This window comes from Eumetopias jubatus, unplaced genomic scaffold, assembly GCF_037043125.1.
Source record: "Eumetopias jubatus isolate StellerSeaLion01/CBP00866 unplaced genomic scaffold, mEumJub1_p1.0 scaffold_14, whole genome shotgun sequence".
NCBI lineage: Eukaryota > Metazoa > Chordata > Mammalia > Carnivora > Otariidae > Eumetopias > Eumetopias jubatus.
Genome location: NW_028274820.1, coordinates 80540802 through 80568523, shown reverse-complemented (window position 1 = coordinate 80568523; position 27722 = coordinate 80540802). Strand labels below are relative to the sequence as shown.

The 27722-nt window shown below is 37.5% G+C and overlaps 1 protein-coding gene across 15 annotated transcripts in view; it reads left to right on the top strand.

Annotated features, from left to right (window-relative positions):
• Positions 1 to 27722, top strand: part of CADPS2 (calcium dependent secretion activator 2) — a 506725-nt gene that overhangs the window by 95721 nt on the left and 383282 nt on the right. For all 15 annotated transcript variants that reach the window (XM_028104882.2, XM_028104880.2, XM_028104885.2 and 12 more), the window contains exon 2: positions 20716 to 20829. In XM_028104882.2, coding sequence (XP_027960683.1) covers positions 20716 to 20829 — 114 coding nt within the window. The remainder of the gene's footprint in view (positions 1 to 20715; positions 20830 to 27722) is intronic.

Genomic DNA, 27722 nt, shown 5'->3' with positions numbered 1-27722 from the left:
AAACGTTGCCATTTATTTGTGTCATCAATGTTGGAGGATTTTCAGAATACAGGTCTTTCATGTCCTTGGTTAAATTTATTTCTGGGTATTCTTCTTGCTGCCATTATAAATGGGATTTGTTAAAAAAAAATTTGTAGTTAGTATATAGAAATAAACAGATTTCTATGTATTTTGTATCCTGCAACTTTACTGAATTCTAATCTTTTGGTGGAGTCTAGAGTTTTCTATATATAGTATCATGTCATCGGCAGCTTGTGACAGTTTACTATCCAATTTGGATGTCTTTTATTTTTTTTCTTGCCTAGTTGCTGTGGCTAAGATTTCTAGTACTGTTGAATAAAAATGGTGAGAGTGGGCATCCTGGTTCCTGATTGTAGGAGAAAAGTTTTCAGTTTTTCACCATCGAGTATGATGTTAGCTGTGGGCTTGCCATATGGCCTTTATCACATTGAGGTATGTTCTGTTTGTGCCCACTTTGAGTTTATAGCGTAAATATTGAATTTTGTCAAATGCTGCTTCTACATATGTTGAGATAATCATGACTTTTACCGTTCATTTTGTGAGTGTGGTATATCGTGTTGATTTGTGGGTGTTAAACCATCCTTACATCCTTGGAATGCACGATCCTTTTACTATATTGTTGAATTTAATTCACTGATAGAATTTTTGCATATATATTCACTAGGGATACTAGCCTGTAATTTTTTTTGCAGTGTCTTTGTGTGGTTTTGATATCAGGATAATTCTGGTCTCATAAAATTAGGAAGTTTTTTTTTTTCCTCTCCAGGCTTTTGGAATAATTTGAGGATGATAGGTATTCACTCTTTAAATGTTTGGAATTACTTGTGAAGCCATCTGGACCTGGTGTTTGTTGATTACTGATTGAATTTTGTTACTAGTAATCTGTCTATTCAGATTTCCTGTTTCTTCATGATTCAGTCTTGGAATATTGTTTCTAGGAATTTATCCATTCTTCTAAGTTGTCTGATTTGTTGGCAGTTATCAACCAAAAAAGAAGTCATAGTAACAAAAACATAATTTAATCCAAGATCTAAAAACTACAAGGAAGTCTTTAACAAAGCATAAAGGGAAGCAAGCTTATTTGTTTCATTTGCTTCTGATAGATTTGATGCCTGTTAAGAAAATACTAGGTTGTGAATGTTACTGTCAAATGATGTTTTTTAAACTTTAGCATTTTATGTAGGAAGAAGAGAATTATTTTAGGGAATCCTAGCTATATTTGTATGGTTATCTTATGCTTCTGCTGATCTTAATTTTTTCTTTGAACTATGTGGATATACTCATGAAGACAGCCGGGGTTTGATGTAGATAAGTTTTTTATGACTTTAAAATGAACTCTGTATAAGCAGTATCATGTGAGTAATGACCACCTCCTTTTTTGGGGTCTAAAATGACAATTTTTCAAGTATGTAATCGTTGCTTATCAGTTTTTTAAATTTTATTTAGATTCAATTAGCCAACATATAGTACATCATTAGTTTCAGATGTAATTTCAATAATTCATCAGTCTTATGACACCCAGTGCTCATCACATCATGTGCCCTCCTTAATGTCCATCACCCATTTACCCCATTCCCCCACCTACCTCCCTTCCAGCAACCCTGAGTTTGTTTCCTAGAGTTAAGAGTCTCTTGTGGTTTGTCTCCCTCTCTGATGAATTCCTCTTCAGTCTTCCTGCCCTTCCCCTATGATCCTCTCTGCTATTTCTTAAATTCTACATGAGTGAAACCATGTGATAATTGTCTTTGTCTGATTTATTTTGCTCAGCATAATCCCTTCCAGTTCCATCCATGTCAGTGTAAATGGTAAATATCCATCCCTTCTGATGGCTGAGTAGTATTCCTGTGTGTGTGTGTGTGTGTGTGTGTGTGTATAAAATCCACATCATCTTTATCCATTCATCTGTCAATGGACATCTCAGCTCTTTCCACAGTTTGGCTGTTGTGGACATTGTTGCTATGAACTTTGGGGTGCAGGTGCCCCTTTGGATCATTACTAGGTATTTACCCCAAAGATACAAATGTAGTGATCTGCTAGTCTTTTAATTCAACTAGAGATTGAATGTCCAAGAGGGAATGTTATGTCAGAGTATTGTTTAATTTTTCAAATTTCAGCCAGTATTCAGGACATGAATGTCAGGACTGACTACGTTTGTAACATAAATTACTACAAACCATCTAGCCCAGAAACCTAGGTTTTTGGGTTGGGTCAAATGAGCCTCAACCAAAGGTATTTCCATCCTCTCTATTGCCACATTTTATAATAAGGAGCACTTTGAAAAATATGCCCAACTTAAGTTAACAGAAGCTGATTAGCAGTGTTTGAAACATCACCTTTTGGCCATATTTCAGAGGTTTCTCACTTAGCTGGAGCTCACTAACAGTAGTCATTATGCGTATGACCAAGGGCTGCCTTGTTAGAAGAATTTTAGGAAGTGCCATTCACATTTACTCAACATAAAAGATACCCATCCTGGAGTTGTGCAATATAACAGTTCTGTATGCTGCATTGTGGGGTGCAAACTAGAGGGTATAAGGATATCTGTAAGGGACAGTTCAGGACATTTTTTTTTATGATGAATGACTATGACCTGGGATTTGAAAATCAATTATTAAGGGTATAAATATTCTTTAAATGTAGCATCTCTTAATAAATGTGGTAGATATACTTTTGTAATATAAAGGAATTTCAGATTGAACTTATAGCAAGAATTTCAAAATGCTTATGCATAATTAGATGATCTGCAGTATTAGGACACAACACAAATGATAATACCAGCTAAACAGTGCTAGTGACTTGTTTTAACCTCACTTTTCTGAAGTTGAGTTGTTTTGAATCTGTCAGCTTTGTCAGTACATATTAATATATAATCATAGAGTCCATGTAATTTTTGATTCGTTCATTCTGGTGCTCCAGTGTCAGCCACCTTTCGAAGCCAGTAACTATCCAACAACAAATCTGCAAGGAAACTAAAAGGTGATTTTTTTTTTTAAAGACAAACTTTTCTGTGCCATCAGGGTGCTGTGGTAGGAAACAATAACAAATGATGGTCTGATCCTGTTGGTTCACATACATGCTGAAAACAGATGGGACAGTAGCAGCTTGGATTATCTTCACCATTTTGTTAACATAATTGAATGTGGAATCCAGGCAAACTTCTATAGGAAGGGTTCTTTGGAAGAAAATGATGTGTTAATTAAATTGCAGTGTTTCCAGGATATACTCTTGATGGTGAAGCCTTCATATATTTCCGTCAGTGCAGAGCATAAACACCGGCCTTGTTTGTGTAATGTCTTGTTTCTCTCTTTTCTTCTGCCACAGAGGATATTTCATCCTTAGTAGTTTGTTAGGGGATTTCTCTACAAAACAAATAGTGTCCTTCTAAGCATGACTGTTCTGGAATTTTAGGTAAATGAGACCATTTAAACAGCTGCAGATTCATTAATATGTAATGAAAATTCTTTTTAATCTTTGGAATTGTGTCTGTCCTCTGACCTCTTCATCACTAAGAATTTTGACAAATGACACCTTTTCAGTATCCTTTGCTTCACTCATCCCATATGCAGTTTAATGTTAACATGTAACTATGTGATTTTGCAGTTTATGTGAGATGCTTTGGCTTTTAATTGCATGAGCTTGAGCTCTTGAGTCCAGTTTGATACACTTGTCAACTAGCTCATAAATTTTCAAAGATTAAAAAATTCTTCACTTTTTAATGTTTAACATGGATGTATTTATGGGGAAGTATCAGCATGGTTTGTGTAGTACTTTTGCTTAACTTGCTAATGTTTACAATGAAATAAAACAGACTGCAGAAAAGAATTACCGGAAAACACAAATCCAGATCTAGTATGATCCTCATACTGCCTAGTTAGTGTCAAACCTTTTTAGTTGTCACTATTATCTGAAGGTATTCTAAATTAAAAAGGAAAAAAAAATGTTGCCCATTTTAGTGCAAAGACATCCGTAAAAAATTTTTACTTAGATCTAAAGGAGACTGAGCTATTTTGAAGTTGGAGACTTAATCCAAAAAAAAAAAAAAAAAGTGTAAGATTGCCTGCTTAAAGAATGTTAAGTAAGACTACACAAAAATTTAAAAATAGGTTTAGGAAATACTGAGACACAAATGTCCTTTCACTCAACAATTGAAAATTAGGAACTCACACAAATGTAGCTGTTCATAAAATAAAAAATTAGAAATAATACCTATTTTTGAAGTTCTACAGGCCCTTAATCCTTTCAGTCAAATTGCATGAATTGAACATTTTTCCAAATCACCAAATTCCTTCAAGAGTCGGACTTGGGTTAACTAATAGAACAAAAGCAATAGTAGATAAATTTGTAAACAGTTGATGAAGTTCACACAAAGACAGTAATAGGAGTGGTAGTAGTAATGATCACCAATGCTACTTTCTAGGTTAGTAGGAAAAATTGTGAAATACAAAAGCAAGTTAAACAGAATGAAAACTAAATATTTTACAGGTGTATGCTCAACCAACCCTCCCGTGAGTGGGTAGGGGGAGTATGTGTATATTCTGCACGTATGCATATGCATTTATGTGTTAATATGTATATAATTGAGTGTGCTCTAAATTAGTCCTATCTTTGGCAGTCATAGCTGTTAAGTAAAGTGTACTCTTTTACAAACCAAGATCACGGGAAGAAAATTTCCTTAAATCGCAACTGTATTTTGAAGCATCATAGTTTATTTTACAAAATACTGGAACAAAGATGTATTTTTCCCAAAATATCACTACACTCTTTGAAGGTAGGCTTATTTCTTCTTATCCCCATGTTCATCACAGTACTTGGTATGCGACAGGTTCTTGAATATTTGTTGAACTGAGTTACTGAATATTTGAAGAAACATTAAATACTAAGAGCCTTTTTAAAATAAAAGTTGAGGCAGTTATGGCTTTAAAGTTTCCTGTTTGTGTGCATTTAGAAAACTTTAGGACAATGTAGTAATTGAGAAGTGATATGTACGTCTTTAGCCTTAAACAATGAATGTGAGAATGAATTTTTGTGCTGCATATGTATGTAGCATAAAGTGCATCTCCTTTCCTTAGAAAAGTTAGTTTTGACTTAATCATGCCCTACAAGATTGTATTTAAAAAACGTGCTTTTAAGATGTATATTAATAAGAGACTAATTTCTAGGTACCAGTTGATAGCATTGACAAGTAATTTTTTCCGCAAGGGCTGTGGACTAAGTGATCAACGACCAGAAAATCCACTGGGCACTTTGTCGGGTTAACTCCTTTTGGGGAGTAGAAGTTGCAGTTTCAGTAATCATATTCTTTCCTATTCATTCTCCTATCCCTTCCTCCCCACAGCCTTGTCTGCTCTCTCTCCCTTCTTCCTTCTCCTTTTCCTCTGCTGGCTCAATTCCTAATTAGGAGGGAAAATTATTGGTGCCCTATCCTTTAGGAGAAGGCTGTTGGCTTAGTGAACTAATGTTAAGCTGCCATGCATTTTATTATTTTTTTTTCAAGATACAAATCAATTTCCATTTGCATTTTAAAGAACTAATGGGTTTTAATACTACTCCAGGAACTTTTAACAAGGCAGAGGTTCTGGAAACAATATTATAACCCAAAGAATTTGTCATTATAGAATGCCAGACATTTTAGTAGGCAAAGGTAGGGTAGGTGAGTAATGTTTAGGAAGATGTGACAAATCACAGAACTGTCACATGGAAGCCTTTTGAGTTGTATAAAACTTACCCAATGTTTTTTCATTTTAGCTACTTTATGTAATTCCTTGTAATATACTAGTGACTGTAATGCTAAATTATATTTTAAATTGTTACTGTTTTAATTTTTATATTGATGTTTATAATTCTGTCTTGTAGCCAAATTTTGCTGTAATATCCAGGAACATTTCAAGAATTTATACTACTCAGGACTTCAGAAAACTATTTCAGAAAGCATGAGAATGTGCTACTCTTTGCTACAAAAGTAATTTGGATGGTATTGTAATTTAGCAATGTCAATAGATACAGCATAAGTAGGGTTTGTTCATAGAATTTTTTTGTGAGAAACTAAACAGAAACTAACACTGGAATGTCTTCCAAAATGAAAAAAAAAATTCAGATGTACTTTAGCCCAAAATATTTAAGTTTTCTGTTCTATATATTCACATCCTAGATTATCTTTCAGTTTTTAGCATTTTGAATCCCTTTCGAGTTATCTTGAGTTTTCTGGGACATCTGCTTTGTGAATCTAAATTTTCTCCTATAAAATGGAACTGATAATAGTCCTAAACATTAACGAAGAGTAAATAAGACTCTTCTAGTTGGCTTGGCTCTAGGTCTTTAGGTGGGCAGTAGATGGAGTAGAGCCAAAGGCAGTCCTAAGAGACAGTTTTAGGACCAAAATGCAAATGCTGTGGCCTCAATTACATGGCACTTCACTGTTCAGCAGCCTTTATTTTCATGCCTTCGCTCTAGTGTAGGTTTCCTCTTAAGACAGATGTGTTATGTGGCAATATATAGGACATGTGGTTACCAATGAGTGGTACTACACAGTGACCCTTCTCCATCCCTGTCATTTTTGTTGCATTTGGAATTTCTGTGTGGCCCAAGTCTTTCCATGTTTATTTGAATTACTTTAATTGCTTACAGTATGTCTGGCATTCTGTATGTTGTTTGGTTTTTAACTTGTAGGTTTGGTATATAAAGTCAACATCTTCTACAAGATTCAGACATGTTAAAGTTACATATGTGAGGACTAATTTTTCTGGGCAAGTTTCTAACTTCTACCACACTATGTGTGCTGAGACTTCTGCCTCAGTAGAGGAGGTGGCCGAACCTCATGGGTTCTGTATGTTAATTCCCCATGCCCTGGAAATATCCTGTATCATTATGTCTAATGAGAAGTTTCTTCATATATAAGCCATTTATATGGTATGTGCTCTCCAAGCAGACAAGATTTCAGACTTAAGTTCCTGTATCTTAAAATATGGCTCATAATTACAGTAACCAGAAGACAAATCTCCTTTATTTCTCATGAGTAAAAATCTAAAAGTTGCTTTTTAGTCCTGTGTATCATGCTTCTGTTTTTCCATTTTGTTAGCTTCAACTCCACAATTTGGATTTTTTACTAAATACTATGCTCTGTAAATAAACCGAAATCAATGATGCCTCTCTACATTTGGTTTAGTTGGGTAGATGTCTTAACTCATGGGTACCAGATGCAGCAATCCTCTAACCTAGCTGAACATCAGACCCTCCAGAATTTAATTGAATAGCTTTCCAGGTTACTGTATTCAGAACTCTGACATAGTAGGTCTTTAGTATCTGCCTTTCTAAAAAGTTTCAAAGATTGTGATGAGCCAGGTTTGAGAAACTCACTGGCTTTAACATTCTTTTAAAAGCGATCACACTTGGGGCACTTGGGTGGCTCAGTCATTGAGCGTCTGCCTTCAGCTCAAGTCATGATCCCAGGGTCCTGGGATCGAGCCCCGCATCAGGCTCCCCGTTCTGCGGGAAGCCTGCTTCTCCCTCTCCTGCTCCCCCTGCTTGTGTTCCCTCTCTGGCTGTCTCTCTCTCTGTCAAATAAAAATAAAATCTTTAAAAAAAAAGGCGATCACACTTGCCTCTTAGTGGGATCTACATTTGTCCAGTTTTTGTCTTGCACAGCATATTGAGTTGTGTTGTGAAAAATTTCCTTTTGAGCTTCCTTTTCAGATAACACTGAAAAGATAAAGGATTTGGAAGTGACTTTTAACTGTGACACGTTGTCAGGTCCTAAGAGGCAGAGAAACACAAGACAATGCAGAGAACAAAGAGAAGATGTTCTCAAAGCCTTAGTGAGTCAGAAGGTAGAATACAAATAGAAGTGTAGGATACCCAGTTACATGAGAATTTTAGGTAAACAGTAGATAATGTTTAGCATAAGTGTAGCCCATGTATTTCATATGACATACTTAACACTAAAAACTACCCCAAATACATGGTTAGCCTAAGTATTTTATCATTATCCATTGCTTATCTGAAATTCAAATTTATTGGGACAGCCTGTATCTGGCAGCCTTACCTGGAAGCCCACTGGTGTAAAAGGAGGCGGTGGTATCCTGCTTAGTATCCTGCTTAGACTCCCCAGTGTAGCAAAAAGTAGCCATTCAACTAAATTAGCTAGAAGCAGGCTGTATTTTAAAATACCTTATTTTGTTTTCAGTTACTTGAAAGCTAGCTTTGTAGTTGACAGAATAAACTATTTGCTTTTTCTTAGTGGGGAAATGTTTATGTAGTCTGGTTTGACCTCACTTTGTGTACAAGTGCCTTTACTTACCAGCAGTATTTTATACAGGATTGAGCATTGCTTTTAGAATCTAAAAATCTAAAGCAAATATTTGTCATTCTAGTCTAAGTATTCACTTCTTTTAATGTTAATCTTGAAGGAGGACTTTTATCTGTCTAATCTTCACAAATCCTTGAATTTGCTGATGCAGATGTTATGCCATGACATTGCGGAGGTATCCTAGCATTTTTTTGCTAGCTAAACTTTTGTTAGGTTAAAGAAGGAAGTAAACAATTCCCTTCAAAGGGATAGTGTGATCTGTGCAGTAGTAAACATGAGTTAATTCATTTGAATTCTTAAAAGTTGTTGCAGCTAAGATTTCTGTTTTAGATACAGGCTAGAATTTTATTTGTTAGGGAAACATTGTTAGGCATTAGGAAACATTAATCTTTATTTCTTCAGTGCAGTTTTCCAGGTCAAGCCTCCTTATTGGCAAGGTCAGGACAGAGTAGCACTGCTAGTTTGCCTACATAATAGTCCTTCTCTAGCTACAGTTCTTCCTTAACCAGACTTTTGTATGTATTCGGATACCAGACCGCCATTGTGCGGGACTGGCTGGATTCCTCTCGAATCTCTACGGTGACCCTTGACTCGTCAGTCATGACTGTCTTTTCTCAACTTCAGGGATTTCTTTAGGAATGGACCCATGAATCCTTTCTGGATAGTAACATGTAGGAGAGAAATCCTACATGTAGGGGTGTGCTGATTCTGGGGAAGTTTCCTCACTCTACCCCTTTTTGGAGTAAAAGTACTTTAATCTTTGGTTTTTGTGACAGGATGCTTTGATGGAGTTAATATGGGTTTCTTTGGAGGCAGGGAAACTGAGGACAAACCAGCACATGAAGGATATTTACAGATAGAAAAGGCCTGGATCCTTGATAACTTCATTGAGCAACTGAATTAACTGATCTGGAGCCCTCTTTTCTTGAGATATGCCAGTAAACCCATTTATTGTTTAATAGGCCCTTTTGAGTTGGACCTTTTGTAACTTTCAGTCCAGTGCACTCAAACCAAATTAGAGGAGTAAGGTAGATGCTCTCTCATGAGAGTCTGCCACTGTGTGTGTCAGAGGGATGGGTCAACAAAGATGGCAAGCTGAGATTTCCTTTCCCCTTTTTATAGACAGCCATTTCTCACCCATGATGTATCTGCTTTAGAAGGAAAGCAAAAACTTAAAACATTTCTGAAGAAAGCAAATAGAGATCATATTTTCTTGCAGAAGAAATCCCGGAGCACTTATTAGCTCCTGGAAAAGGCCATTGTGTGGCTTGGAGCTGGTCAGCATGTTTAAGCTTTTAGACAAGTTCACAGTTGTGTGTTGCTGGTCTGTCCAAATTCTTTGTGATGAATATAAAATCACTGTGTCTTCAGCATACGGAACTTTGCCATGAAATACCAGATGGCACCGAGGCACAAAGTTCTTCCTGCCGGAGAACAATATCATCTGCAAAACAGAACTAGTCACACTGCAGCTCAGCAAAGAAATCCTTGGCTGTTTCTTAGGCCTCACTGAATCTGGTCATGAACTTAGCACACAGTCTATCTTGGAATTTCAAGACTGTTTCTTCCCAACTCCTCACTCAGTTATGTTACTGTTGGTGTCTTTTGCCAGTGGTTAGGACAGGGTACCTGCCCAGAAAAGCCATAATGCCTGGTGATACCCTCTTCCACTTTAGATTTTCTCCCACTCTGGATGACTTCATATCAGCAAATACTAAGTGGGAGTGAGGCCATCTAGATGACTGGCATCCCTGTGTAAGGAACATGTACTTTAGTAAGGAGAAAGTCCTGTTAGGCAAATGCCAGAGTATGAGGGGTATAAGTGACACACAGAACGGGATGACTTCATTTGAGGGGAGCAGGTGGAAGGAGGTTTCTTAGAGGTTTCATTTGGGTTACTTTATAAAGGAAGAAAGGAAATCTAAGGAGTTTTGCTAGGCTCTGATGGTCCTGTGTCTTGACCTGGGTGTGGAGAATGTTTGGCTCAAGAAGGAACCCCAAAGGTAGCCAGTGGCTAAGAGTGTGCTAGTCAGATGTACCTGGGTCTGCCTCCAAGTTAGGTGAACTGGACCACTTCCTTAACTTACCTGGTCTTAGCTTCAGATTTGACATAAGGAACCTAACTCATGGGGGCTTAGAATAATCCTTGTAAAGAGGTTAGAAATGTACTTACTGTGTGGTGAGTGGTCAAGTAGTATTACCTATTACTAGGTATTAAATTACACATTTATTAAGGGTAATCAAGGGAAAGTCCTATTGTTTCAAAAGGGCAATCCTCTTACCTACCTTGACATGAGCTATCAGGTTTGTAGGAAGCTGGGACTCTACTACCTTTGGCTTATGACACACTGCTGCTTCTGACTTTGCAAGTGGTGAGGTGGCAGAATGTGTGCTGACTGCTTCCTAGTTCCTGCCTTTTTTTTTTTTTTTTTTTTTTAACATCGTTCATCTCCAAGATGACTTTTTTGGGAAGCCTTAGTGATTTTTGTCAGATCTTAATGGAGGAGAGGGTGAATCTTGATGGCAGTAAGAACATCTCAGAATGCCTCAGAAGGTTTGTACACCCATAGTCCTCTCTGACTTGCTTGATGGCAACAGATTGCTAAGACTGTTATATATGATCGTTGGTGTATTCGTCAGGGTTCTGTAGAGAAATAGAACGAATAGGGTACAGATCTAAGAGATTATTACAGGAATTGACTCACATGGTTAGGGAGGCTGAGAAGTCCCACAGTCTCCCCTCTGCAAGCTGGAGAACCCAGAAAGCTGGTATAATTCAGTCTGAGTCCAAAGGCCCAAGAACCAGGAGCTCTGATGTCCAAGGGTGGGAAAGATGAATGTCACAGCTCAAGGAGAGTGAGAAGTCACCTTTGATTAGCTTTTTTCTGTTGGGGCCTTCAATGAATTAGATGATGCCGGCCTATATTGGTGAGAGTGGATCTCTTTATTCAGTCTACTGAATAAAGTGCTAATCTCTTCTAGAAACACTTCCACAGACCTACTGAGAAACAGTTTTTTTACCAGCTCTAGTCAAGTGGACGGATACAAACCAAGTGTGATAATTTTTATTTGCTTTTGATGAGCTTATTAGTTGGGACCATTAAAAAGGCCTTCATAGGTCCATCTCATTCTGAGTAGTGGATGAAGCTGATGCTGGAATGAATAAGAAGGGCTTAAAGCAGATTGTTGGAGGATAATGAGAAGATTTGCCAGTTTGCTCTCAACCTATATTCATGTTCAGGAACATGAAACAGTCCTATTGAATAACTGTTCCACACTTGACCGGATTCTCTCTTGTAAGATTAAACTGAATGAAGACTGTCAAATAACATGTCAGTGGGATAGGCAGCATGTAATGAGAGGGTAAAAACCATGGCCTTGGATTGAGGATGCCTAGCTTAGGATCTTGGTCTTATGACCTAACTAGTTTTGTACCTTGACCTCTAAGCCTCTTTTCTCATCCATACCGTGAGACTAATAATACCCACTTCACTCTCTCTGGCAATGGAAAACACTAGGTTAATACTTAGGTATTGCCTTTTGGCTCTTGTTCAGTTTCTCCTGAAATCAGTCCTACCATAGGACTTGGCTACAAGCTATAGACCGTGGGTCATATTGCTGTGAGCGAGGCCACACCTGTTGGGCAGGATGTAGCATGACCCTGTTCATCTGCCTTCAGTGGCCGTTTGACCATCACATTTCTCTCTGCCACTGCCATCCAATTGAAATCTGAGCCATGTAAGTAATTTAAAATTTTCTAGTGACCTTTTAAAAACAGATGAAAGACGTTTTAATAATTTACCCTGTATATACAAAATGTTTTTAGTATATAACCAATATTTAAGTATTAGTCACAGATGAAAATCATTTTAATAATTTACCCTATATATACAAAATGTTTTTCAACATATAACCAGTATTTAAGTATTAGTGAGATGCTGTGTATTTTTTGTTGTACTGAGTATTTGAAATTTGGTATGTTAGACTTTGAGCACATGTCACCTTGGACTAGCCACGTTTCAAGTGCGTGGTGGTCAGGCATGGTTATGTACTGGACAGCCTAGCTCTGGGCAGTTTATCGTTAATTGTCCATCTGCATCCATCTTAAGATTGGTTTTTGTCTCTGACTTCTGCAGTTTTGGAAATAAAATCACCATGTTTTTTTTGTTTGCTTGTTTCACCATGTATTTCTAAAACGGCAGTTACAAAGCATTTAATGTGTTAAACACTTTTCCCCCTATTATAGTACTGACAACAGCCTTATTAAATTGTATGTTATTACTATCATCATTGTTTAGATAGGGAACTGGATGGAGACATGGAGGTTAAGTGGCCTGAAGACCCTACAAATTGTTGGGGGATCCTGGAAACTGACAAAGGTGGTCTGACACCAGAGGCCGTGCTCTTCATTACTGCCCCATTTGTCACCTATAACCTTGTCGATGAAATAGGTGAACATATCTGATAGCTGTTTTCTGATACATTGTGGTGGATTGAGGTAATCTTGAGGTTTTATAATTGCATGCTAGACCAACTTTTTTGTGGGGGTAGGTGAGTATGAGTGGAAGATGTCGCTATGCTAGTAAGGAATAGTTTCATAGCAACTGGCCTTCCATTTGTTCCTTTGCCCACTTTTTCATTCTTTAAAAAAAATTGAGCATATTCTATGAGCTAAAAATCATGTTCTAATCCTGATGCAAATTTTATTCTAGTGGGGACATGTAAAAAGCAAAATATACAATCTCTATGACACATCAGATGGTGACAAACACCTCTTACTGGGGTGGGGGTGGAGGAGAGAGTGACCATGAGGGAAACAATAGTATGGTGAAGAGAAAGAATATAGGCTTTAGCCAGGCTGCTGCTGCTTTTTTTTTTTTTTTTTTAATTTATTTGAAAGAGAGAGGGAGAGAGAGAGCATGAGAGAGGGGAGGGTCAGAGGGAGAAGCAGACTCCCTGCTGAGTAGGGAGCCCGACGCGGGGACTCGATCCCTGGACTCCAGGATCATGACCTGAGCCGAAGGCAGTCGCTCAACCAACTGAGCTATCCAGGCGCCCCAGAATATTTCTAGGCTTTAGATCAGGATACTGGTTTAGATTCTTTCCCTGGCTCTTACCAGGTGTGAAGTTACACAAGGTGCCTATCTTCTTTGAGCTTAATTTCTTCATTTAAAAAATGTAGATAAACACTTTATCTATAGCAGCTTAAGGAAGATTTGATGGACATGTGTGGAATGTGTTTAGTACAGTGTAGCAAGGAAATTGATAGAATTCATGGATTGAACATTCCTAGTTAAAGTATTCACCAGCAGGTTCCCTCCCCTACCCCCCAATCACATAACGGCATGTAATCTTGCTGAGGCTTGAATTTGACTAGGAGGCCATTGAGAATATGGATAGACGTGTAGTTCACTTAGTGACTGAGTAAGCCTAGCCTGGAGCCCATTTGTTTATGATACACAGTGGGATTTTGTTGTTCTGTACTCATCACAGTATATATTTCATTATAAAATGTTCAAGTAGAGGTTGGAAATTTGGGGCTTTTTCATCCCCACTTTCAGTACTGTGGGACAATAGAATTCAGTCTGCCAAAATAAATTCTGGGGTTCACTGTTCATTGGGGCAAGTTTACTGGATAAAGTGTTTTTCATATAAAGTAACTTATGGAATGAATGTTTTATCTCATAATTAAAATAACCTTACCAGCAAGGAATGGTAGTAATATATGGCATTTTCTCCTTGGTTGGGTACCTCATTGGGATTTGTATGCATTAGGATTCAGTTTGGTCAGTAATAGGCCCCAATTAAGAGTGATCTATATATAGGTTTATTTCTCTTTTTATGTAAAAGAAATTGGGGGGCGTAGTTGGTCCAGGGTTACAATGGCTGCTCCCCATTGAGAAGGACATCAGGCTCTATCTTATACCATCTTTATGGGCCGACCTGAGCATTCTAGAAAACACCTCAGATTCCAGCTTAGAGGAGGAAAGCGTTAAAAGTGTTGGATTTTCATCTACCTTTTAGAGTTTCCTGCAAGTCACACACACTTTCGCTTTTTTTTTTAATTTTTTATTGTTATGTTAATCACCATGTATTACATCATTTGTTTTGGTGTAGTGTTCCATTATTCATTGTTTGTTCATAACACCCAGTGCTCCATGCAGAATGTGCCCTTTTTAATACCCATCACCAGGCTAACCCATCCCCCTACCCTCCTAGGCGTTAACGTGGAAATAACCAGGTAAGGCTGGTATTTGTAGTCTCAGATAGGCGTATCCGAGATATCTGTTACAAAAAAGCGCAAGAGAAGTTATTTGGGTAGGAAACTACTAATAGCAATGCCTTCCACAGGATTTATCATGTATGAGACATGGTCACAGCCCCTTTGTTATCCTGTTCTGATAGGCGGTTTGGAGAAGTTTGTTGTTTCGGAAACATGGAATGCACAGATTATTTTATCCCAATGGTTTTATGTAGATCGTTTTGACGGACTGTGAAGGAGGGAAAAATGAAAATGTGCTTTAGTCTTTCCATGTTAAAATCTTTTACTATGTCTCATGAACAGGCATTAAAGCTATGCTTGTGTATTTCAGAGACCATCTGTGCCTGGAGTAAATCCTTTGACTTCCTTGAAAAATGTTTGTCAGTATCTCTTTGAGGTATATGCACACACCGTCACCCACCCTCCAATCCTGGAGGTACCATACCCGCTAGTCACCTGGTACTTTGCTGTGGAATCTGTGATCGCCTTGACTTACCCGGGTATCACACTGCACCCCCTCCCCACCCCCACCACAAGCGTAAAGACTGGATGGGAGAGCACAGGCCAGAGCAGGCTTTGCAAGCAGTGCTTGCTGGATTCCTGAGCCCCTGACTATCATAAATGGTTGGTCTCCTGCTAGTCAAGATACGGGCCTAAGTCTTCAGTTGATCGTGACTTAGAGTGAAAAGGCTAGAATCTAAATTGAACACGAAAAAAAAAAAAAAAACCAAACACCTAAGAAACATAAAACATCTCTGAACTTTGAAAATTGTTTTTCCTATTTATTACAGATAAATTACCCCTGCCAGCCAAGAATCTTAAAACTTAGCTTTCACTGTCAGTATTTGAAGTGTTTTGTTTATAAAGCTAATCTGTTGGCTGTATTTAGATATTTGCAAGGATGTTTATGTTCTAGTTTCTGCAGTTTAGTTGCATATAAAAAGCTCTCTAAAAATTCCCATTGGATAACTTTCACATTAAAACTTTCTCTGTATTTGAAAAATGTTACGCATTCATTGGTAAACATACTAGTGTGGAGACAGTATGTGGGGAAAAACGAAAATACAGGATAAATCATGATAAAGTCAACTGCCCCAAAGAATGTTAATTGTGTCAAACTGGACGAACCCATGCAATAACAGGTTTCCTGTTTCTTAAACTGAACTAAAGTTTTCTTATAATGACCTGTCATTAGGTGAAGGAATTAGAATTCTAACAAAATATTAATCAAATGGAACAATAGACCAGATCTAGCAAGATGAAATGTGGCTTAATGAAACATGTAAGAATGTTTTAGAAATTTTTGTTGATAAGGACGAAGTGAGTCAGTTGATGTGACTGCCAAGAAGAGTTAATTTGTTTTTGGTGTGAATTAATAGTGCTTAGAATGTGGGAAGAGGCCCTCCCACTTGTCTGTGTTGGCCACACTATCTTAGGAGAATCAGGACCTGTCTACCCAGCACATTTTAGGAAGCACATTACTATTGTAATGAGTTTCATTTGTATGTTATAGCTTTCAATGTGCTTTTTTGTACTTAGATGTAACTAAGTTTTATTTAACAGTTGAATACTTAATTTGTGAACAAATTGGAGAATACCCTTAGGATGTTGGGGAACTGGCAGAGTGAATCCTGGAAAGGAGAAGACTCACAAACAAGCCAGCACCTGTCTTCCAGTTTCTGAACTGCTTTGTGGAAGAAGGAAAGTAACGTTTATTCTGGTTTGTCTTAGTGTTAGAACTAGGATTGTAGGAAAGTCATAGGGGAAACAGGTTTCAGTTCTTGAAAATGAGCATAGGCTTTATTGTGAGGTAATGAAGGTGTGTATTTTAATAGGCTCAGAGGGAGGCTGAGAGAGGACTTCATAGGGATTTTGTAAAGATTATGCGTTGATCAGAATATTGAATAGGATTACTATTATGGTTCTGTTTTTGGTCTAAGTATCAAAGATATGCTCAACCTTGAAATGTTAAATGTTAAAAAAAAAAAAAATGGGACTGTCAAGTTCAAATCTTCTACTTGAACGGAGAATTGAAAAGTCAGTTCATTTGTTGTCCAGTCTCCCTGCAGGAAGATCAGATCTAAACTATATGCAATGCGTCATAATCACTGAGTTAAAAGATTTGCAAAGTTGCCATCGTAGCTTATTTTAAATCTAAATTAAAATTTTAGGGAAGAATCCTGTGATTTAAAATTCTAAAATGAATATAACAGTATAGGTTGAAAAATCTTTCACTTATTTTCCATCTGTCCAGTGCCCACAGCCATCCTTCTTCCATAGTTTCCATCTGCATATGGAAACAAATTCACATACGTGTTCTAATTTTTCCCCTTTTCTATGGGAGTGGTGGCTTATTTTTACCTACTGTTCTATAACTAGCTTCCTTCCGCCCAGATATTTTGAAGATGTTTTTTATATCCGTACATAAGGGAACTTGTTCTTTTTATGGAGCTAATAGTATTGCCACTGTTTGAATGTAGCATTTATTAGTCCTCTATTTATGAAAATTTAGGCTATTAGCTTCTTTTTTCCCCCTGCCACTGAGCTTGGGGGTGGGGGATGACTAGCTGCTACTGTGCTAGAAGCTAAAATTGGCCAAAATTAACTGCAATTTACATTCAAGCCTTCCCCTATAAGTTGCAAGCCTTCGATCGACTCCAGAATCCCAAAATATTTACATCAGGCAGAAACTGCCAGTGCAGTTGTAATCTAGGTGGGGGAGAGAGATTTCTGGTGCTTCCGACTCCACGACTCCACCATCTTCCCAGAATCCTTCCTCTGTCATGTAGATTTAATTTGTATTTTACTTATTATGAATGAAGTTAGGCCTGCTATCCTAGCTTAAGTATATCCATTTTGTCCACTTTTATATTGACTTACTGGTCAGATTTTTTTTTTTTTTTTGAAGAGTTTATTCATTTAACAGAGAGAGACAGCGAGAGAGGGAACACAAGCAGGAGGAGCTGGAAAGGAGAAGCAGGCTCCCCGCTGAGCAGGGAGCCCGATGTGGGGCTTGATCCCAGGAGCCTGGGACCATGACCTGAGCCGAAGGCAGATGCTTAACAACTGAGCCACCCAGGCGCCCCCACTGGTCAGATTCTTAATAGCGTCTGGGATCCATGTTTGGAAATTAGCTCCTTTTTTTTTTTTTTTGGCATGATGGCATTTTTTTTTCTTTTTTACTTTTCTTAAAATTTTTTAGTGTTATGTTAATCACCATACATTACATCATTAGTTTTGGATGTAGTGTTCCATGATTCATTGTTTGTGCATAACACCCAGTGCTCCACGCAGAACGTGCTCTCTTTAATACCCATCACCAGGCTAACCCATCCCCCCACGCCCCTCCCCTCTAGAACCCTCAGTTTGTTTTTCAGAGTCCATCATCTCTCATGGTTCGTCTAAGGAAATTAGCTCTTAAAGATGGAAGTTACACACATGTATTTTTACTCATTAGTCTTTTTCTAATGATTTTGCCTATGGTATTTTTGCCATGCACAATTTATTTATTTTTATTTTTAACATTTAAATTTATGACTTGGGGATTTCGGATCATGGTTAGAAAGGTGTTTCACATACTAGCATTAAAAGGAATTTTTTTCTTCATGTATCTTTACAGTTTCATCTTTTTATAGTTCCAGTGAATTAAAACTTTTAATGTAACAGTAGGTGTGATGGTACAATTTAATTTTTTTCCTGCTTGGCTACCCAGTTACTTTAACACCATTGATTGAATAGACCATCTTTTACTGCTGACTTGTGCTATAATGGTATTTTCTAGTACATTTCTGAGTGCATTTGGATCTAATTCTTGGGTCTTTTCCATTAGTCGTTCTGTTGATGTAAAATATGGTTTATTTTGATAATGCAAATAGAATTAAGGGAACTCTACATTCTAAACGGCTATCTCTACAGCTAGATTTAAAATTCAATTGTTTTCCTCCCAATCTTTTGTGGAAATACAGACCTCTCTACTTAAAAAGTACTTATTGACTCCTTATATATCACTGTAATATTGGCTGACATTTTAGGTCTTAAATGTAACTGCAGCAACTGTTGTTCATATAAACGTTGAAGTCTGGTGTTTAGCCAGGTGCTTCTGGCACGTTTGTGAACTATGCCAGCATTGTTGGGAGTTTCCAAGAAGTTAGTTTGCTCAGATCTCCTTGGTGTTCATGAATTTTCCATGCCATAATCCCCAAAAATTAACTCCTTGGTACAGTGGTGAAATAAACACTGTAAAGAACAGAGTGCGTCTGCTGAAAGAAAATTGAGGTTTTCAGGTTTTGAAAGCTATGGTTTTGTTTGTTTGTTTGTTTTGTTTTTGTTTTAATCAAATGACGGAGATGGGGCAAAGGCTCAGTAAGATCCCCTCCAGTCTGTTATTTCTACATTTTTCCGTGTCCATTATGTTACCTGGACACTTGGTTTTCAGGTTGAAGCCCTTCCTAGCAGCTCCCGGGCTTGGCAGCTGAAGTGCTCTCAGCTGTCTGCCATCCTGTCTCCATCTGGTCCTTTTCTGAGCCATGCTTAGAGAGCTGACGTCGTGGACTTAATTGGCCTTCCCAGTGCATACACACAAAAGGTCCCTGCTTTGACGCTCTCCATATTACAGAAGCAGAAAGTGTAATATGGTGATGCCTCTGCATTTGATTTCGGTTTAGCTTTCCCTAAAATGAAGGAGATAACCTTAAACAGAGTGGTCTTTTTCCATCCCTGCTCAGGGGAAGAGGTTTCTTATACTGGGTACAATAGGACCATTCTCTTCCAGTCTGTTACTACCAGCAACAGTTTCTCTACAAACTGTCTTATTAGATTCCTGGATCTAACAAAGAAGGGCGCTTTTTTTTTTTTTTTTTTTTTTTTGGAAAGCACTTGTCTCCTATTTGAATGGCATTTTAATAAGCCTTTTGAACAGATTTAAGCTGAGGTCGTATCAGCCTTCATTTTGAAACCAAATCCTACCAGTTTGTCTTTCTTTCCTAATCCATCATTTTCTCCTCAGCATATTTCCAAATGCTTCCCATCTCTCTGTAGAATCCAGAACTGGATTGAGTTCTTCAATAGTGGGATGAGGATCAAATGAAATGGAAAGGTCACTCCTTTCCTGTTCCTTATGGTATCTTGGGATTGTGTGGTTTTATCTGGAAAACTGTGTTCTCTCAGCAGTTGAGCATTTTCCAACTGGTGCCTGACCTCCGGTGCCCCACCTCTGGTGAAGTCTGTGCCCCATGGTCAGGGCTGACTTCAGGGGCACAGTTGCACAGGGCTCCGTGCTTAGAAGGGCCCATGCTTGGTGTAAAGCTCTGTGTCTACCATCTTGAAATTCGTAATTTTTTAACAAGGAGCTCCTCATTCTCACATTGCACTGAGCCCTACAAATTAAGTAGCTGACCCTGGTGACTGATGACCAGAAGACATGGTTGATAAGTCATGGTTCATGTCCCACCCACCCTCAGTAGTAATGATGGCAGTCAGACCCAGGGTGAGGGAATCTGTGCGCTTGAACTCTCCCCTCCCCTGGTGTACGGCTCTTCCCTTGGTGCGCTTACACATGTACTCCCTGTCTGCCTATTGCCTCTCTGTTCTCAGGATTTGTCTCATCAGTTGTCTGTCTTACCTCAAGCATTGAGGTATGTGCATGGAATCCAAACTTTTAGCATCAAAAGATGTTCTTTCCAGAGGATTCTTTCTCAGGGTTCCTCTGTACTCTGTGCTCTTCCTTCCTATTATCCTTCATCTAAGGCAGCTGTTGTTCACCCATCTCCAAGGATACTTGTCCTCTATGCTCTCTCTGTTCAGGACAAATGGCAATTTTGCACAACAGTTCACTTCTCATCTGAATTTTAGATTTTACCTGCTTCTGTAAAGGAGACTGGGGTAGTAAACACAGGAACTCCATCTGGTGTAGAAATTTATAGTGCATTGCAGTATTAGGATTCCCCAGTATGAGAAGTGAATTGGAAACATTTTAAAATTGAGCCATGGTACAAGTAGTAGTTTTTTAGCTTTTTTTTTTTCCTTTAACATAAAACTAGTTCTAGGTGTTAACTTTCAGCAATAATTTTTAAGAATCGTTATATTTCTCTGATTGGCTAATGTTTCAGCTAATTCCCTCTTTTCCTTACAGCTTAATAAGCAACAATTGCAGTTACTGAAAGACCGGTTCCAGGCCTTCCTCAACGGAGAAACCCAAATTGTGGCTGATGAAGCATTTTGCAATGCAGTTCGGAGTTACTACGAGGTAAGTTTAAAGAGTTTTGTTTTTGATACTTTGATGCTTTTTATAAAAGTTTTTAAAAGTGTCTTTCCCATTTTAAGGAACTCATTAGTAATGTAGGAAGGCTGTGAGTTTGCAACCTTTCCAAAAGCATTGTCAATTATATTTTGCAATTGGAAAACTAATTCCACAACCTGGTTTCCAGAGATAAATAGAATTGGAAATTATTGACATGTTTTGAGGAGAAGTAAAGTGTTTAGAAAAATTCTTCTGGCAGTGATATAGCTGAGTATAGCTATCTTTGGGTTCACATGTCTAAATTATCCTTTTTAATCGGGATTTTAATAGTAAATTGCTATCTTGTGCCATTTTGTTCCCTAAGCCTTAAAATTAAGGCTAGTACTAATTTCAGTAGGGTAAATTGAATTCTTTTTTCTTCTTGGAGGAGTAATACTACCAGTACCACCTTGCTATTTGTTGTGGTTTTAGTTTGTGATTCATCAGGAATTCTCTATGGATTACCCATGAGCACCAATTTTCACACATGGTCATTAACTGCTTCAGTGAGTTGCCAGTAGATGTTAAATTTAGAAAATTTCCTTTTTATCCTAAGCGTTTCAGAGTCATTGGGGGAATGCATTCCTTCTTATTGTGTAGACAATCTATTTTTTTTTTTAAATCTTTACCTGTAGAAGCAGAACATGCATTATATGTTAAAAAAAAAAAAGATAGTAGGAAGGGAAAAATGAAGGGGGGGGAATCGGGGGGAGACGAACCATGAGAGACTATGGACTCTGAGAAACAAACTGAGGGTTCTAGAGGGGAGGGAAGTGGGGGGGATGGGTTAGCCTGGTGATGGGTATTAAAGAGGGCACATACTGCATGGAGCACTGGGTGTTATATGCAAACAATGAGTCATGGAACACTACATCAAAAACTAATGATGCAATGTATGGTGATTAACATAATAAATAAAAGAAGCAGAACGTGCAAACATATTAGACTAGGAAAAAGAAAATATGGAGAATGCAGTAGGTCAGATATTCCCTCACACAGGGTATATCTTTGCATGAAGAATAACTGGATATACAGATAATTGGTTGGATTTGTAATTCATTGGTGGTATGCCTTAGAAGTTACTTCGTGCAACCCAAGGGGGGTTTGTATTACCCCAAGAGCTGGCCTGTTGAATTGTATAAAAGCATAGACATCTTGCTTACCAAATATGTGAATGGCATGAGTCTCATGACAGTAGTGATATTATCTAACTGGATCTTGACTCAAAATACCTTAAGTATAGGACCTCAAAAATCTTAAGTATAGGACATTTTATTTCATCTTGAGTCAGTCTTGCAAGGTGAAATCTTGCATTGATAAGGGCCTATACTAGCATCATGTAATGAAAGAAAAGCTAAAGCTAAAAGTCTGTGTTCAGGAAAAAGGAAATGGGGTTCAGGAAAGTAATTTGTGTAAAAAGATATAATTTTAAAAATTAAACAGTTCATTTTTGGTTTGGGTAAATGTATTATGGCCACTGGGCATGTTAACATTAGGAAAACAAACTGGATGAGGGGAATGTGTGGGAGCTTGCAGTGATATATCTGCCGCTTGTATAAATATAAATATGTATATTTATAAATATAAAATTATTCCAAAATATATTCCAAACTGTGTTTTAATATGCTTATTAAATAACTTAATGTGGGGCACCTGGGCAGCTCATTTGGTTAAATGTCGGATTTTTGGCTTAGGTCATGATCTCTCACGGTTGTGAGATCGAGCCCTGCATCAGGCTCCACACTGGGCATGGAGCCTGCTTAAGATTTTCTCCCTCTCCCTCTCTCCGTCCCCTAACCCCTGCTCAGGCTTGTTCACTTTTTCTCTCTTAAAAAAAAACAAAAACAAAAAAACCATAAAACACCTAATGTGATATGGCCACACTTTCACAAAAGGCACGCTTACGCTGTGTCGATGGAAAGATTGTAACTTTCATTAAAGAGTGTCCCCGTTGTATTCTACATGAGGATTGTATTCTCTTCTGGGTGCCATATATTAAAATGTGGACAAACTTAGGGTTATCTGGTGTGGAACATATCATATGTAGGTTATTTGAAGGAACAGGAGATGTTTAATCAGGAGATGGATTAAGTTGTGTTGTATTTGGAACCCACAGTAAACTAGGACTACGATGGAAACTAAAGTGGGAAGATTCCAATCCAACATCAGATTAATTGCACTGTCCAAATGTGGAATTGGCTGGTGAGGGCAGCATCCCTGGAGGCTAGATTCTGGCTGCACTTCACAATCACTTGGAAGGCATATTGCCCCAACAGGTCCTGAAACTCTCCCCTGGACTTAGTGAATCAGAATTTCAGAATCTCTACTTATCAAAGCTCCTCAGATTGTTCTACAATTGGTAGGTTTCTAACCAGTGGAATTAGAGGATTATTTGTTGGGATTGTTACAGAAAGAGTTGTAAGAACTAAAGAGGTGGTTGGACTAGGTGATCTAGTCTTTCTGGCCAGTGTTTACTTCTGAGACTCTGTCTACCTTGTCTTTGTGCAACCCTCAAAGCAGTGTTAAGATTGGTGATATTAATAATGTGTTTATGGAGACTATATTCCTGGTTGACATTTGGGAGTTACTCTCTAGGTGGCACACAGTTGGTACTTAAACTCTTGAATAATAAGGACATTTTGTTGGATAAATATGGTAAAAAGTTTTTTTTTTGCTTAACTTTTTTCCCCTCATAAGTCTTTTCCCTTTATTTTAGGATTACGGTTTTGTATACTTTGCTATAACTAACAGTGCCGGTAGTCTCTCTTAACTTCATATGGTATTTTTTGTGGCCTAATAAAAATACGCAAGTGTTTTCTTCCAGTGTCTCTGGTAAAGAGTACAAATATTACCCACAAATTAGAGACAGAAACTAATGCTCACAGATGTTAAATGACTTGTCTGGTGCTATATATTAAGTAAGCATCTGAGTTAAATATGAATCTAGATTTTCAGACTCATATAGTTGTTTCCTAGTTGCGTTTTGGATACACCTGTGTCAGGTAGTGTGCGCGAAGCACTTTGAAAAATATTTCATTCTTTAGAATAAACCCTTTAGTTGCTGGAGTGGTTGGGGGTGGGAGGAATGGGGTGGCTGGGTGATAGACATTGGGGAAGATATGTGCTACGGTGAGCGCTGTGAATTGTGTAAGACTGTTGAATCACAGATCTGAAACAAATAACGCAACATATTTTAAGAAAAAAGAAAAAGAAGAAGATAGCAGGAGAGGAAGAATGAAAGGGAGTAAGTCAGAGGGGGGACGAACCAGGAGAGATGATGGACTCTGAAAACAAACTGAGGGTTCTGGAGGGGAGGAGGGTAGGGGGATGGGTTAGCCTGGTGATGGGTATTAAAGAGGGCACATTCTGCATGGAGCACTGGGTGTTATGAACAAACAATGAATCATGGAACACTACACCAAAACAAATTATGTAATATATGGTGATTAACATAACAATAAAAAATTTAAAAAAGAATAAACCCTTTAAACAGACTTGTCTATTTCATCTCTAAAATAAGGGTGCTAAATCTGTTTAGCTAATTAATAGAGCTAAAATTTCTCTTTCCACTAAAGCTTTTGAAAAGTACCTTCTTGGGTTCCACCCAAGACTGAGTCAGAATTCCTGAGGATGGAGCATCTGAAGTTTGAACTTGGATCTGGATGATTTCAATTCACCCTATTTTGAGAAACATGTTGAACTAGAACTTACAACTACTAGAATAGGGGTTCCCTGAAGGAGCCATTTTTGTCCTAGTTGTTATTATATCCCCAGTGTGTAGCACACAAATGCATTCAGCAAATATTTGTTGACTAAGTAATTGAGGATTGTGGCACTTATTTCTCTATGTAGAAATTTTGTATTTTCTTTATTTTCCTCCACAACTCTATTTTCCTGAAAGTATTGTTTGTAAAAGTATCGAGTTTGTTTTGATTGTAACTGTTCTCATTCATGGTTTGTTTCTTCAAAGACTGCAAATATTTCAGAAGCATGGCTGAGCTTTTGTGTTCTTTCTAACTTAGTATTCTATAGTTCTATGATCTTTTTTGGCTTCTTACATCCTTTTGAGGTCTATCTTTTTTCAGGGATATTTTGTTTGCTATATACAACTGTTTTCAACCATTAATAATCTTGTCAGTAATTTTCTCATTTATTAGGTTTTGTAGCCTTTAGCTGTGATGGCCATTTCTAACTAATGATAGACCTGAAAAATCCTAGTAAGTGTGTACTGATTAAACAATATATATTCATACTCTAGGAACACAAATTCTCCCAAAGTCTGAGGCTACTGATTTTTTTTTTTTTTTAGTTTCATAAATGCTATTTAATGATTTTATGGTCTTTTCCGCTTGGTTGAATGTCTGTTTTCTAAAGACAAGAGTTACCTGTGTGTTTTTTATTGGTTATAACTTCAGGTACTTGGTTTATATTACTTTATACCTGGGATCTTAATTATAGTACTTAAAATATAGGTTTTCCTTTATGTTATTTGACCTAAAACATTTCTTCAAGGTACATTCATTACTTTAAAAGATCATATCTTTCAACTAGATCATGACAGGATTGGATTTTAATATTTTGTGGTGCCGTCTTGGGGGTGCATTCATGTATCTTTGTTTTAATAAATACTTACCATGAATACTATGCAGAATGCTATATATATTGTGAAGGCAATGATTTTTATTTGACAACATAATTTTTATCACATGCATTTTGGTAAGATGTCCTAAGTTTGGCTTCAATATCAACCTATAAAGTACTAAGAAAAAGAAGTCTGTTTTTGGAGAAATTTCACCAGTCTTTGTTCCCATAAAGTTGAGCATAATTAGAAAAAAAAAAAAAATGGACCCAAGCATGTAAGCCACCTAACGAGGCAGCCACAGTGGTACAGAGGGACCAGAACAGGAAAAGAAGAAATGCAGGTAGTATACGTAGCTGCTTAATAAAAGCTAACAGTAATAATCTCGGTAATTTTATTGTTGCTAATGATTGTTAGATTCTGCTGTACTTTTTTTTAATTGAAATTTTTTTCCCTTCGTGTGTGTGTGTGTGTGTGTGTGTGTGTGTGTGAGAGAGAGAGAGAGAGAGAGAGTGCGTGTGTTTTATCCCCTGTAAATAACTTACTGTCGGGAGGGAGGCATAAAGTGGACATTAATTTTACAAATATTTGGTTTTTTTGTTTTTCACTTTAGGAAACTTAAGATGATTCTGGGAATGGGGAAACAGGTCTTACTGCAACCTAATACTCTCCAACTTGTTCTTGCCATCAGGTACCTGCTCGTTTCACAAAAATCAAGTGGGCTTCATCCAAATATAAACAAGGACAGTGTGATTTATAACAGATATGTGGGAAAGTAAATGGCCTTTCTCAGGGATTTCCAAAAGAATATACAAGTGCTTAGTAGTTGCTTTCAACATACCAAACTTAAAAGGTTTAGTGGTGGTGGTGGTGGTGGGTTGGCTTTGTTCACAACTTCTGAGAAAGGGTGTGATTTTTCTTTTTCTACTTGTTTATGTTCTTTTGGTTTTGAAGACTGGATGAGAGTTGTAGGAGTGTTCAGTGTTTAAAAAATTGCCAAAAATGTATTGTCATTAGTCTCACCCCCACCATCACCATTTGCTTTTCAGATTTTCTACCTGCTAATAAGACAGAATGAGTCTTAAGACTAAGTTAAATTGAAATTAAAAATTTTTTCAGTGTTTCTCAAATTTCATATAAAATGAAAAATTTAGTATTAAAATATTTTGAACTCTAATTTAGGCCCTTTTATTACATAGAATTTTTAAATTCTGGGATTCAGAAGATTTCTACTTTATTAAAGAACAGTTTTAAATAGAAGTAATACATACTTATGTTAGGGAATTAAAGAATACAGAGGAAAACTTGCTATCCGAATGATAAGGGAAATGTGTGTTCTAAGGTGGCCCACCCAGCCAGCAGGGGAATCCCAGTCCCGGCCCAAGGGCCGTTCCGGGTTTTCCCTCCTGCCCTGCCTGCAGTGCCTCGGAAAGTGCCACATAATATGGAAGTAAAAGTGTATAAATTACCCCCTTTGTGCGCCGGCCTCAGACCTTTGGAGATCATCCTCCTCTGAGCCCGCCAGCGTTAAATAAACCTCCTATCCTCCAAGATCTCCGAGTGCTGCTTGGTTCTTCCATCGGCTGATCCAATCCAGGTTCCGTGACACTAAAACTATTGTTAAAAACCAGTATTTAAAAAAAGGAAAAGAAAACCAATATCCCCTATAATTCCAAACCCTGTAAACAGCTCCTTTTAACAGTTTAGTGTTTCTCTTTTGTACATATGAAACTGGAATCATTTGATTTTTTTTTTGCATACTACGTCATGAGCATTCTTTAACAGCAAATGTTCTCCATAAACATGGTTTTGAATAGCTGCATGATAGACCATCGATAAAAAAAAAAAATCTATTTAATTTCCTTCTTGTTAGACATTTAAACTTTTTCTATTTTTACCTACAAAAATGCTGAAATGATGGTGCATGCTCATTTACTTCTGCAAGTGGTATTACTGGTTGATCTGAAATGAGCATTGTTTACTCTTTATACAGGTTTCTAAATTGCCCTCAAGAAAAGTAGTATCAATTTATGGAACTAAAACAGTGAGAGTGCCATTTTTTTCCCCTCCACACTGGTACTATCATAAAATAAATCCCAACTATTTGGTTGTCTTGTTCCTGCTTTTGGGAAGTTTTAACACTCCATATTGGCCATTCTCGTTTCTTTATGAATTACCTATTCATATCGTTTGTCCATTTTTCCATTTGAATATTTTTTTATTTTTTTAACACGGATTTATAGAGGTATGTGGGTGGCTCAGTTAGTTAAGCATCTGATTC